The sequence below is a fragment of the Fonsecaea nubica genome, assembly GCF_001646965.1.
Source record: "Fonsecaea nubica strain CBS 269.64 chromosome Unknown Scaff18, whole genome shotgun sequence".
NCBI lineage: Eukaryota > Fungi > Ascomycota > Eurotiomycetes > Chaetothyriales > Herpotrichiellaceae > Fonsecaea > Fonsecaea nubica.
Window position 1 is genome coordinate 141,959 of NW_019173691.1, and position 13,474 is coordinate 155,432.

Here is a 13,474-nt window from a genome sequence, read left to right on the forward strand (position 1 = left end):
TCCAGCGATTGATGACCTGTCAACGAAATCCACACAGGGGACCACACTGGGGACACGGACCCTGATTCAACGGGGTGAGGGAAAAGACCACAGAAACTTTTTGAGGGAGTGGGCGGACTTTTGAAGTGGTTTGCATTTTCCAGCCGGAGCGTAAACTAACTCGTAGGGATGATTCATTCATGGTCGTCGTCATGTAGGCCGAACGGGAACAGCAACAGCATATAGACAATTGTACCACACAGACTGCAGAGTGCAGAAGGAGGAGAGAAGTTCATCTGCAGGTCTGCAAACGCGCGTAAAGGTTGTACAATGTAACCCAGCCAGCTAGCCAGCCAGCAGTGCAGTGCCGTCACCTCGGTGGCAACACCTCTGCTGGCAGATGTTATGGGTAATTGTTCAATATCCGCCCAAGGACAAAGCTGGCCACCAACCCAAGTATACACTTAGACAGAGCTTTAGTCACGAATGTGATCATCACACCTCGGATATATGAACATCGCGGTCTCTGTAAGCATCATCAAGCCCTCCCAATTTTCCTGTCGCAGAGTACATCGAATGCGATGATGGAAGTGGAAGAAAGGGAAGTTATCGAGTTATGTACCGGGCTCGTTGGAGGAAAGGGAATGACTGGGAGGGAGTAGAGATGTTTACTTTTTGGCTGCTCGAACCACTATAGACGTACAATAACTAGAGACTACTAGGTTTGAAAGGAATTGGGGTGAACTGACCACCTGTCGCCACATCTCCTCTTTTTGGCTCTCTCGTTTCCATGTGATACTGAGTCACGATAGATCTTTGTGGTCTCCCTAGCTCTCCAGCCGCCCAGTAGTCCCAGATAGACAGATACCTGGCCAAGGGACCGACTATAACTGCACCAACCCGACACCAATGCCGGCCCAAATGCCCGCGCCGGCAGCGAACGCGGCGCCCCATCCGGGCCCACGGAGGCGCCAGATCTGGTAGACGTCGACGACGCAGAGGACCATGCCCGCGAGGATCACGGTGCCCATCTCGGGCAGCTTGGCGTCGGCGCCGAGCTTAGCCAGCGCGAGGCCGATGCTCAGGTCGCGCGCGCCCAGCAGGGCCATGGACGTGGCCACCGCGGCGGCGTGGTTGGCCACGTCGGCGTTGGCGTGCTCGGCCGGCGAAGTGCGGCTCTTGGTCGGGTTGGCGTTGGTGCCCGGCGGGGCGGTCGAGGGTGATCCGCTCAGTGACGACGACGACGATGAGTGCGGATACAGCCCGAACGTCTTGCCCGCGACCACGGGAAGGGTGATGGCGAAGCTGCCCAGGCCGATGTACGTCGCCGCCACGGACAGGCCGAGCACGCGCCACGTCGAGGGGGAGAAGTCCATTATTGTTCGTTGGCTAGGTGACAATCAAGTCGAGGGGGTTCAGATGTGTTGAGCTAAGGGGTTGGCGGGATGCTGGATGCTCGGACTTGTGGGTTCAACGGCCGAGTCGAATATGTAGCAGTACGGGCGGTGCGTAGGGAATGGTGCAAGGGTTGTATCACACAGATGGCTGCCACCTGCGAATGTCGGGCCTGATCTGATCTGACCTAGTCTGGATGGAAAGAATAGATCGGTGTCGACGTCCTTGATCGATTGCGAGAGAAACCCTGTGGACGACTTCTTCAGTAGTGTTTGATGATGGAAGGAGGAGGATGAGGGAGCTGCGAATTGGCTTTCTGGATAATTCTTCCGCGGACCATTGTCTACGTCAGTGAATGGGAGGTCATCTTGTACAAACGTGGTAGGTGCATAATTAATTCTTTGGAACTCTGTCCAATACGAATACGGAGTCGGAGACGGAGGCGGAGGATATACATTCCGCTCATACTGCACCATATTACTACCTAGGTAGTTACTTGGTATACGTCGTACTAGTGACCCCGAGCTTAGACCATTACCGAACATTTGTCAAGTTTCAGCCCGAACTTGTTTCCTTTGTCAGACTCTCCGTGCCCTGTGCCCTGTGTTCTCTTTTCCCGCTCTATCTTCATGACCGTGGAGCATCGCAGTCGCCAATTGGCCATGTACGCATCGCGATACTCCTTTGTACCTGTAAGGAGCATTTCGCTTCTCTTTCACGACGTGCGGTTTATCGTGACGGACTTGGGCGACAAGGGCATCGGAGATTGGGCCGAGTCCACCAAGTGGGATAGCTAGTTTGAAGGCTTCAGGGATAACACCATATCGATTGGCGAGACCAGAGGGAGTGCAACGAGCAGCGACGAGATCGCGATGCGCAACAAAAAGTTCCGTGAAGGTACCACTGTCTGCAAACCAACAAACCATGGCTGCATGGTACATCTCACCTGACCCCTCATGAGATCAGTCTCTCCAAGGATTGCTGGATCTTTTCCAGCCGACTCCGCACCCTCGACTTCAAGCCGGAGAGATTTTGATATATATATATACCACCGTTCCGCCGAGGCGCAGAATGCATCTGCTGCGTCATCATCATCATTATCATCTTCTTCTTCGATGCCCGAAACATGTATATGTGTGATTTCGCGGCACAAACGTCCAGCCTTAACCAGGCAGTCGTGGTGCGGTGTTGTGTCGAGTGTATCTGTTCTGAGCCTCAAGAAGTCAGAGGTATCCGCGTCGGGTTCAAGGTCTTTCTGCAGAAATGTGTCCTTTTGGGACCGTGGACCCAGCGCCTGGGACTTTAACTCGGTCTCTGGAAGTGATGTTTCGTGAGTGCAGAAGGTTTCGTGGTGTTAACGTTGGGATGCATGAAAACCCGGGACTGGTCCAGGGTAAAGCCGAGTCTCTGAGCGATAACGAGGCTGTTGCAATATGGTCAAGAGTGATCGTTGGTGGTGAGCCTTGTGCCATGAAGGCAATCTCAGCTGGTGGTGTGTCGTGGCGCAGGCCCAACGAGCGCGGGATATGGCTGAGAGGGGAAGAAGGGGGTACTTATAGCCTGAGGGAGAAGCCACCAGGAAACCTTGAATAGGATGGTTATTCACTGAGGATCGAAACAGGCAGTGGATCAGTGTGTCATTCTGTTTCATCAAACAATGGACGTGTTTGACAGACAGTGCTGGAATATCGTGGATGAATGGCAGTCATAAATGGCATGGTGGTGAACAAGGCCAGAGACAGATTGACACAAGTTAATACATTACCTCCACATGAATAGGAACTGCCTTTAACTGCGCGCGGGAACATTCATTGAATAAAACCCAGTTTCCCGCGCTATTGTCGAACTTACAAGACCCTTCAGGGCGCGGGCATTTGAATGCTCATTCCTGTTTCAGCTCTCATGGACCACGCTGACAATGTACTTCTCGCCATCGTCTCCAGCCGCAGTCACGATAACCTGGTGCCCTTCGATGTCTTCTGCCCTGTCACCTACTCCGACTTCCTCTTTGTAGTCCTTGTACCAATCCTGTTTGTGCTCACCACTAACCAGGTCGTATCGGGCGGCAGTTACAGCCGCCTGTCGAGACAAATGTATCCCTTTGATCTCAGTATATGTGAATCCGGTGGTGGGTGACTGGGTTGTGCGGAGAACATAGAAGAGATCATCCTCTACTCTCCCATCACCTGGCTTGGAGCGAACGCCCAGAGAGTTCGGCGTGCTTTCGATCCCGACCTCATGAATTTCACCGTCCGTCTCGGCATGGACAACGACGTTGTTCGCATATTGCCAAGTTGATGAAGGTTGGGTAATGTCATTCGTCACATAGATGTTCATCGAGTCGTGAGATAAGCCCTCATCCTCAAGGCGGCGGAGTGCAACCTTTTGGGCTGAATCAAGGTCTGTGCAAGTCCCGCAGATTTCAGTATGGGTTGTTGGGGGTGATCCAGCTCTCGTAGTGATCCGTTTGATGTGGAACAGGTCGGGGACGAGGGAAGGGCGTCGCTGCATTTTGAGTCTCAGAGCTTTTCACTAAGGGTTTCTGGATCCAATTCCTTTGAAGCCACGATTGTAATGGAGAGGGTGAGAAACGAAGAACCAAACCATTTGCCCCTCTTCTTCAACTCTTTGTCCTACCTATTGATCCTTGTGAAGGAGGGAGGGGTAACGAGCTCAATGTGTGCGCATGCCCGAGCATGGATGGGCACTGGGCATGGACAGATTCGTCTTGTGACGGTAAAAGGTCCCAGCCATGAAACGAGGAGTTCTGGGCTCTAACCCCGCAAACAACAAAGGGAAACTGTTGGATGATGCAGGGCCATGAACACGAGGTTCGCAATGGCCAGTCGGGTGCAATAAGGGCTCCGACGCAAAAGTCTGCTCATAGGTGACTGGGCACCTTTGCAATGACTGACACTGCTGGATTCGACCATACCTTGGATGTGCCTTGAGGTTGTTAAGGACGTTCACGATGTTCCACCAAGCGAAAAGGAGAGCAGGGGGTGGGTCTATAGCTACACCGCCTATTGGTTAAACTTCCAACCAATAATATTCGTGTGCTCGATCCGCACTTGAAATCGAGCTTGAAAGTTGAAAGTTGAATGCACAATTGAACCGTCACCGTCAATCATTTGGCTTCAGAACAACACCATCTTCCTCCGGTACCGACGTTGTGCGCGTCCTATCCTCCAACATGCCACCAACCATCCCCAGACTTGTGGCCGTCCCACTCCCGCCTCCTTTCCTCCTCCCTCGATCACTCCTACGAAAATCCTTGAGCGGCTCTCAGAGAAGATGTATGGGCATTCGCTCACTAGACCGACAGCCGAAACACAACCCCTACAATGTCGTCCCAGGCATTCAACCACTTCTCTCCACGCCTGCCGCGGCCTTTGAGCGAAAGTTGAAATCAGATACCCTTCCTCTACGGTCAGGAGCTCTGGCAATCAAGAAGGGCATGACCGCAGTATACGATGTTGAATCTGGAAAGAGAATACCCTGCACGGTGTTACAGCTGGACAGAAATCAGGTCGTCAGCCACAAGACGCGGAGGAGACACGGTTACTACGCGGTGTGTGTTGGCAGCGGCACCATCAACCCCAAGAATGTGGTAAAGCCCATGCTCGGCCATTACTCCGTGCAGGGCGTGAGTCCCAAAAGATTTCAGCGCGAATTCCGAGTCCGAGGCCCAGAGGGCTTGCTACCAGTAGGCCAAGAGATCCGCGCCGATTGGTTTCTAGCCGGGCAGTTTGTGGACACTCGGTCAAATTGCAAAGGAAAGGGTTTCGCAGGTCCGATGAAGAGATGGGGTTTCAAAGGTCAGCCACGAAGTCACGGTCACTCTCTCAGCCACAGATCGCATGGTTCCGTGGGTCCCAGTCAAGGAGGTGGTAGTCGTGTATATCCCGGCAAGAAGATGGCCGGAAATATGGGTGGCCAGAGGAATACAGTGCAGAACTTGAAGGTTCTGCAGGCGGATGCGGAGAATGGGATTGTCGTTGTGCATGGTAAGTCCTTGTTCTAATGCCGCTCTGGGATGACTCGTCAATGCTAATAAACGCTGGGCAGGAGCTGTGAGCGGTCCTAAAGGGTGTTTGGTCATGATTCAAGACGCGTTAAAGAAACCTTGGCCGGAAGTTCCTCAACTACCGAAACCATCCAAGGTTGAGGCGCCAGTGGCGGAAGCAGAGCCTGCGAAAATTCCTGCATGATAGAGCTATAAAGGGCTTTGGACCATTTGTATCATTACAGCGAGGCGACCGGGCCTGTCGATATATCAACCTTTGGTTATGAAGCATCCAGCCTGTTTCATTAGGTGCTCGTTCCCATGCAACTATGAAAACAACGTACTCCGTCCTTGAGCAAAACTAATCCCGGACATCATTCGTAGCAAGGTCGCTTGGAGCCCAACCATCTACCAGACGGTGATCAGGCACCCCTATAGTCGTACCTCAGGCCCTCCAACTCGGCCAATCCCGCATTAACCTCGGACATACTCTTCCTCGTGAGAAAGACCATTCCAAAGATGAGGCCGGGGAGCAACAAAAACAGCCACAGACCTTCCGGCACGTCACTCCGGGAGCGGTAGCCCATGGACGCGATGAACAGGAGCACGTCGATGAAGGCGTTGAGGTAGGGCAGGTACTGGTTGATGGGGCTGTCGGCGGCCGAGAGGAGGAAGCCCGTCTGGGGGATCCCGGTGCCGTGCACGTGTCTCTGTCGCGTGGCGGTCGGGGATGAGCGTGACGAGGCCGAGAGGGATCCCAGCGGCGTCGACGTCGGGACCATGTACATGATGTAGGCGCTGGAGGCGAGCGAGGTGATGCTCAACAGGCACAGAAACGCCATGGCTCGCGAGGTCGACATGGTGAGGTACATCATGAACGGGAGGGTGACGACGAGCGGCAGGGCCGTGAACATGACGGTGTAGATGGCATTGGTCGAGGTCTCGGAGGCCTGCAGGTTCTGGAGGAGGTGTTCTTGTTCTGTTTTCGAGTTTATACAACGACACGTCAGGCTTGTTATTCGTTGCAAGACTTTCTGGTATCTCCCCCCTATTTTTACTGCAGGATCATGACGTGAACCACCAGAGCGTGGGATGATTTGACTCCCGCGCTCCGAATCCCCAGTAGAGAGCACCGCATTGATATCTCATGACCTTCTCCGTACAAAGATACACGTACCTTCTTCGTCCATCTCTTCGTGAGACATGTCTGCATCATCTTCGGAGGGATACTTGAATGTTTTCCGAAGCCGCGCCGTGCTCATTATGCTCGTGTAGCACGCTGCCAATAAAGGAGGCTGAAGACCCGACTCTGTCTTGGTCTCCTGTTCAGGCTACCCCGACAGCAACTCCACAGGCTTGAAAATGCGAAGGAAAATGCGAAGGAAAAGTCAGAGGTGGTTCACCATGGTGGTCGAGGGGGTCCGTGTCATATGATCTCATTAACACCAAGTTGTCCAGATGGAGGAAGCCTTAGGATGAAAGCATCTGGCGGAGAAACTTGGCTCCGGTTCCGGCAGCCATGGCCGCTAACCTCCAAGCCTCCTCTTGTGGGTTCTTGATACACCTCATCTGCCTAACATCACAGCCTGCTTTGTTTTCACCCTATGCAGGTTGCCTGGTCTTTCTTGCGAACCACCATTCTGCGAACCACCAGTTCTGCGAACCACCAGTTCTGCGAACCACCAGTTTTCGCGCGGCTGCTATCACTAGCCCCATGTCAAGCATGAAGCCAAATATCGACATTCCACCTGTTTTCTTGAGTTTCGACGTGAGACCGGGTAAGGCTGAAATCCCGTTCTTCCGTGGTCTACAATTTGAAGAGCACTTGCATCTTCAAAAGTCCAAGGAAACTGGTGCTACAGGTTTCTTCTTACAAATAGGCACATTCGGCGTTCACATGTCACTACTACCACTCATCTTTGGCCGACCTCAACTACGGAGCGAGAGTGATATGTGTCGGGCTAGTTGATGACCTGGTCGCTTTCGGCTGTTCGTTCTCTCTAGCACGAGCTCTTCGTCATCTGGACTTTGTCGGAGATACACTCCAATACGAAGCTAAGAACTTAAGAAGGGCTTGAGTAGGGGGATGCTCCTGCAGTTGACCCAGCTAACACAGGGCGCCAGCCTTACAGTTATGGACCCAGCTAAAACAGGGCGCCAGCCTTCTTTGGTGGAGACGCGCCGTCTCCACCAATCATGAAAATCGAAGGATGAAGGGCGAGCCAAGTCGGACACATGGTTGTAGCGGCTAACGACGTTGGTGACACAGCCCTCGCTCAATGTAGGCAGAGAAGTAGGACAATCGACTACCTAAAGAGTAAGCCGACAGGGTGTGCCTCGGCTGAGTTAGTCCAATACAAAGAGAATATGAGAGGTTCGCCATGCCCAATCGTGGAATCATTATGGCAGTCGCTTTTACCCAGTCAAAACCGATTTAAGGTCCATTGGCGTCATGCACTAACGTATTGCGGTGGAACACTCGAACGGTTGGTCCCGTCAGCATCACAATTCTGATGATAATAGTGATACCTCCCCAACATTTCCTCTCTTCTCTGAACCAGTTCCCTACTCTCTCGAGGCTCAAGTCGGGTTCTCGTCCAAGTCAAGAACTATACCATCGAGAGAACCCGTCGACCGGATCCACTAACATGGGCATCACGGCCGAAACCATCGTCGCCATCGTCGCGTTATTGGTCATGTGTGTCCCAACCTTACCCTTCCTCTGGCGATTCCTGCGCAACAAGCGACTGTCCTCGACCGGCGGACAAGCAGCACAGTACCGCCATCGCAACCGCAACCGGAGCAGCAGTCCTCTGGCTGAGCAACAACTTCAACGTCCTCCGTCTCTCTTCTTCACCCACGTGCCATACGCATACACCAGCGGAGCACACACACCGTCAACACGACTTCAATATGCCAGCACTGAGTGGGTCCACCACCACCACCAAGCCCACCTGTCGTTGCTAGAGAGTGGAATGATGTACACTACCGTGAGTGCAAGGCTGTTTGTCCACAGTAGAGTGGGCGCGGGTGGTGCTAACTTGAAACTGCATTGAACAGACCAGCGCCCGCTTCGAGGAGAACATCGTCCTTCGCTCGGGCTCTTGACCCGGTCTTGCAGAGTTGTCATTGCATGAATGCATTCACAGGTATAGAAGAGACTGCACCTCTGACTTGGCCAACCTTGACACGCCGGGCCGGGATCATTGTCGCTGCTCCCCTTCCTTGCCTTGCCGGTCGTGAGAGAAGACCCCATTGGAGAGTCACAGGTGGAACACACAGTCGAGATGCCACCCCGAAAGGGAAGAGACTTCCTCTTCATGGCAAGGGCACCATCAACTGTACTTTGCATTGGTGGAAGATGGTTTGGGATAACGGGCTGGTCTGGTCAGAACACCATCGCCAATCACTAGCTCTTCCTAGGGCCCGTTAAACTCCATGCGGAAACGGCTGGCGGATCCAGATCCGGGATGTGGGGAAGGGGGGGTGGTGCATGAAAAGTACAAAGCTCGAGTCAAACCTTCTCGGGTCTATTGATCCTGCCGCATTTCACTCAAAACTGCTCGATTCAGTGTGCATGTCGTCCTCTCATTACCCATTTGCCAAACATGTCATGCCATGCGATGAGAGTTAACATGTCAGCAATCAACACTCGTCAGTCTCCTGTAAGCCTTGACCTTGATGCCATGATGGTTTGGTAAAACGTATGTATTTTGGAGCTCTTGTCGGCGGACGTATGCCTTTGAAGAGGCTTTGAATAGAGCATTTTCTTTTCTTGCCTTGTGTTGTTACATTTTCACCTGGGGCTGCTTTTCGCATCCGTCATTTTGGTTTGGGTTCTCACTGAATCACCCACTTGGAGTGGCACCCGCCCTCGTCTCGCATTTTGCAGGTATCGAGTAGTCTCAGACCAAAACCCCGTCCAACTCCTCCGAGAACCACTGGAAGTTCTTGTCGGATGAGCCCAGAGCAAGCACCGCAAAGACCACGTCCTCCCACCAGCCGCCCGCGAACTCTGCTTCCTGAAGCACCTCTGACCAGAGCCGAGCGACCTCTTTGGGTGGATTGTGGAACGCACCACAGCCGAAAGCGCCGAGTACGATCTTACGGTGTCTGTTCTTGATGGCGGTCCGGAGGATGACACGCATTTTATCTCTCATCATTTCGCGGTCTTCGCGCCGGGCGTAGAACTCGTTTGCATCCTGGTTAGGCTGAGCCGCGTTGTACCCGAGAGTAGGTCGAAAGACGGCCGCCGCGCTGACGACGCTGATGACAGGCAACTTCTCAGGGTCCCGGCTGTCGAGAAGCTGGTGGCCGTTGGCAAGGCTGTCTCTGATCACCAGGACGGTCGGGGAATAGATGGCGGCTTTGTCGGGAATCGGGTAGAGGCGCAGTTTGAGAGTGAAGATTAGAGAGGTGCGGAAGCAAAGGGCTTCTTCTTGGGCCAGGGAACCGTGCTTGAACCCACCGCCTGCGTGGATCGCATTTGCCATGTTCAGGACGCAGACGGGCTTTTGAGACGGACCGCCGCTGCTGAGTTGGAGGGCCGCGTCGATCGTGTCGCTGCTGATGACTCGGATTTTTGTCTTTGGCAGCTTTGGACAGAAGCTCTGATCAAGCGGTGTCGTGGCGTCTTTGTCATAGAGGTATCCATCTGGTTTTGCATCCGGCCGGGTGTGGAGGAGACCAGGCAGGACCGAGACTGTCTCTCTGGCCACTCTGACGAGTTCGTCTCTGTCTCGGGTCTTTGGGGTCGACGGCGGACGTGTCTGAAGCTTTCCGCCCGAGGAAAAGCTCAGGACACCCTGACGGAGGCGCTCAGCCGGTTCCTTGGCGACAGATTTGTGAGGATCGTCCATTGTGGTGACCTTGCACAGGTTATTGTCGTGAGTGGGTGAGTGGGTGAGTGACAAGTGGGGGTGAAGGCACGGAGACGGCGAAGTGAACATGGAAATAAACTTATTAACCTTAAATAATTTCCTAGGACGGAGCAAGTCGTAAATGCTTGGCTGGTTTTATGCGTTACTTGCCCGAATTAACGCCTCCATCCTTCACTATTGCCAACGCTCTTAACCCTGCATAATGTTCTCTGTGACATATTCACGAATTCCAGTACAAGTACACTTTATCATTATCATGAACATCATTTCTAGATGTAATTAAACATCAGTCGCAATTTTAAAAACCGCCCTGTCTTGACTTTCATCAAAAGCTTCCCAATGCACTTTTTCTCTTGCCGTAGGGATACACGACCAACGCGCTCAGGTACAACCCCACGCTGATACCAATGGCAACCTGAACCATGCTGTACCCAACGGTGAAGATTGTCCCGTCGGATCCATTACTCGAATTCTGAGCACTCGCGGTGCTGTTGCCAGAAATCTCATTGGCAGAGACGACGCCCGCGACCAGTGATCCCGAGGAGGCTAGACCACCGGGAACTTGACAGTAGATGGCCGGGAGCATGGCGGTTGCTGCTTGGCCATGGAAAAGCCGCGAGTACAAGTTGGAGATGCAGCCGATGGCGAAGGCGCCGATGGCGTTTGCGACTTGCGGGTTGCTGGAAAGCTGGGTGGAGATCCAGAAGTTGGCTTGATGGCCACAGACGGCAATCAAAGCCATGACAGGCAACTGCCGCCACAAGGCTTGGTAGATGAGTCCCACGCAACAAGCGAACAGTGGAGCCCAGATAAAGCGCGTATGTATCAACTTCCAATTCATATCTGCGGCGAACCAGGGCGGGATGTCGCAGGTAGTGGAGGAGACGGCGTCACGCTTGATCAGCCCGAAGACGGTGGTGCCAATGAGTAGGCCGAATGCGAGAAAGAGAACATAAACAATCACGTAAACCATACGTACCGAACCAGAAATCAGATTTCGACTCTGCAGTTCGAGGGCGGAATTCAGCATCATGAATCCTGGGAGGATCATGGCGATGCTACTCTGCGCTATGCCCGAGAAGCAGAAGATGTACTGCCCATTAGAGTATTGGATCGACCCCAGCGCCCGGGCAATGAACGCGGCAAACACGCACGCAAAGACCTCGAACACATTGCTGAAGTGTTCGGACCGCGGGACGATCTTGACCTGCATGAACCCAATTGCGCAACCGAGAAGGAAAATAGGTCCAAAATCAATAGGGCGACTCTGGAAGGAAAAGGGCCCGACCACAACTGACGCCACACCGAACATCAAGATGCGAAATAGTTCCGAGTAGGTATCGGGTCGTCTGCGAATATTGTCGATCTCTCGAATGCCTTCCTCCGCGGTGAGTTTGTCATGAATGACACACTTGTAAACGTTGAACACATCCCTCAGGCGTGCAAAATCAAGCCCGGAGCGTTTTCGGACAATGTCGACATTGTTGGCGTGGATGGTTCGGTCGGCAAAAGTGCAGAACATGGCACCTGGGATGTGCAGAAAGTCGGCGTCGATGAGCAACGCACGAGCCGAGGCACTGAGGTATTCTTCCATGCGATGAGTGGGGGCGCCGTATTCCATAAAGGCGCCGCACAGCTTGATCAAATAGTCCCTCCGGGCGATGATATCGGCGACCTCAGTGATGAGGCCCACGTGATTGTCAAGCGTGCTTGTGCTGTACGCGCCGCTACGCCGGTTATGATGGTGTTTTCCGTGTGTGATGATGTCGACGGCCGTGGAGATCATATCGGCGGATTTAGGGCGCATCGTCCGAGGGCGAGGGAGGGCGCCCATTCCTGCCACGCTCGGCCCTGTGGATGTGAGAGCTGCTTGCATCAAGGCCGTGGCAGTTGGGTTGCTCTGTTCAGGCTTCTCGTACCATTTGACCCTTTTGGAGGGTGTCGCTGTGCCAGAACTGGGAAGTGACGTTGTGAGTGACTGAGAGTGATGGTGACCTTTCGGATCATGCTGCGTCTGTCCTCCTGGGCGGCTGTGTGGTTGCTTTTGGTTGTTAGGCCAGCCTTGCTGCATGTGGTTGAGTTTATAAGCAAGGAGGGCCCCAAAGAGACCAGGCTTGTATTGCTCAGGTGTAGGTACGTAATCCACGTCATATACGTGTTGGTCAACCTGTCGTTCTTCATGATCGAGGCTGTAGCAATTAGCTTCGAGATGGTGCGAGGAAAGGAAATGAACGTACTTTGTCGCCCCCTGATATGTTGAATCCTGACGCAAGAAGGTATGTACTGTTTCCGTCGCAGCCTGGGTATAGACGTGCGATGGAGCTTCTGCATCCTCACTGCCTTCGTGTGGGTGTTCAGGCACATGATCGGCACCGGACGGCTTCTCCTGACTGGCCACCGAACCCTCCTCGAATTTGTTGTAGAAAGATGTCGAAGGCCTGAGGTTGGACAATCGAAAAGGTCGAACTTTCTCCTTCTGCTTTACCCAATTAATGACCTTCGACCAAGCAGGCTTTGGTCGCTGCTCTTGATACGCATCGTCCGCGGCATTGTTATCTGAGGGAGGTCCTGAGGTTGGATGGCTGCCACCTTCGCCTCCAAGATCTCCCGCATTCGTGCTGCTCAGACTGTGATTGCTGTTTGCCCATGAGTTAGAAGTGTTGTAACTGTCGTTTAGTCCTGCTTCCAGCCGACTTAGGTCAGGATTGACATGCTGTCCTTTATCCAAGTTGCTATCCCCACTTGCCATAGATCGGTTGGTGCGATGTTAACATGGGAGAGAACGCAGACAGAGCATCAAGGGTACCGTTTGTGCGGTATATAATATTCAGAACTCTTGCCACAGGGCTGAGGGTCGCCCGGGTAGTACCGAATCTGGCAGAAGGTACTTTACTTGGTGAGGTGACTCGTCTAAGCGATAGGACAGTGGCTGTTGCCCAGATTTTAAATAGAGTCTTGAAGATCCGTCTGTGGAGCTTGACATCCATGGTTGATGCGACGGAGTCTCCAGATCGAACACAGTTTGGAACATTACTGAAAGAAGCTTGGGGTTGACGTGGTCAGCGAAGGAAATTTGAGCGTCAGTAGCATCGATGGAGTTTTGATGTGGTAATAACAAACGCATTTTTGGGTCTTTTGTTTCATTTGAAAATTCTGATTCCGCCCTGTGTCGTCCCGTTTAGGGAATCCCTTACGTTTGGTGCCTTCCAAAAGC

General features: G+C 53.1%; 7 protein-coding genes across 7 annotated transcripts; 2 read left to right on the forward strand and 5 right to left on the reverse strand.

Moving 5' to 3' along the window:
• Window positions 1-863: 863 nt before the first annotated feature.
• On the reverse strand, window positions 864-1,355 carry AYO20_03718 (hypothetical protein; the record flags this gene model as incomplete). Its single annotated transcript, XM_022642018.1, has 1 exon — window positions 864-1,355. The coding sequence occupies one exon, from the start codon at window positions 1,353-1,355 to the stop codon at window positions 864-866; it is 492 nt and encodes a 163-aa protein (XP_022501961.1).
• Window positions 1,356-3,267: 1,912 nt separating this feature from the next.
• Window positions 3,268-3,885, reverse strand: AYO20_03719 (hypothetical protein; the record flags this gene model as incomplete). Its single annotated transcript, XM_022642019.1, has 1 exon — window positions 3,268-3,885. One exon carries the CDS (start codon window positions 3,883-3,885, stop codon window positions 3,268-3,270), a length of 618 nt encoding a protein of 205 aa, XP_022501962.1.
• A 682-nt stretch (window positions 3,886-4,567) lies between these two features.
• On the forward strand, window positions 4,568-5,585 carry AYO20_03720 (hypothetical protein; the record flags this gene model as incomplete). Its single annotated transcript, XM_022642020.1, has 2 exons — window positions 4,568-5,381; window positions 5,443-5,585. The coding sequence occupies 2 exons, from the start codon at window positions 4,568-4,570 to the stop codon at window positions 5,583-5,585; spliced, it is 957 nt and encodes a 318-aa protein (XP_022501963.1).
• A 217-nt stretch (window positions 5,586-5,802) lies between these two features.
• On the reverse strand, window positions 5,803-6,642 carry AYO20_03721 (hypothetical protein; the record flags this gene model as incomplete). The annotated part of the gene is made up of 2 exons (XM_022642021.1): window positions 5,803-6,359; window positions 6,558-6,642. The coding sequence occupies 2 exons, from the start codon at window positions 6,640-6,642 to the stop codon at window positions 5,803-5,805; spliced, it is 642 nt and encodes a 213-aa protein (XP_022501964.1).
• Window positions 6,643-8,028: 1,386 nt separating this feature from the next.
• Window positions 8,029-8,488, forward strand: AYO20_03722 (hypothetical protein; the record flags this gene model as incomplete). Its single annotated transcript, XM_022642022.1, has 2 exons — window positions 8,029-8,370; window positions 8,441-8,488. The coding sequence occupies 2 exons, from the start codon at window positions 8,029-8,031 to the stop codon at window positions 8,486-8,488; spliced, it is 390 nt and encodes a 129-aa protein (XP_022501965.1).
• Window positions 8,489-9,285: 797 nt separating this feature from the next.
• AYO20_03723 (hypothetical protein) lies at window positions 9,286-10,239 on the reverse strand (the record flags this gene model as incomplete). Its single annotated transcript, XM_022642023.1, has 1 exon — window positions 9,286-10,239. The coding sequence occupies one exon, from the start codon at window positions 10,237-10,239 to the stop codon at window positions 9,286-9,288; it is 954 nt and encodes a 317-aa protein (XP_022501966.1).
• A 346-nt stretch (window positions 10,240-10,585) lies between these two features.
• Window positions 10,586-13,009, reverse strand: AYO20_03724 (hypothetical protein; the record flags this gene model as incomplete). The annotated part of the gene is made up of 1 exon (XM_022642024.1): window positions 10,586-13,009. One exon carries the CDS (start codon window positions 13,007-13,009, stop codon window positions 10,586-10,588), a length of 2,424 nt encoding a protein of 807 aa, XP_022501967.1.
• Window positions 13,010-13,474: the final 465 nt, after the last annotated feature.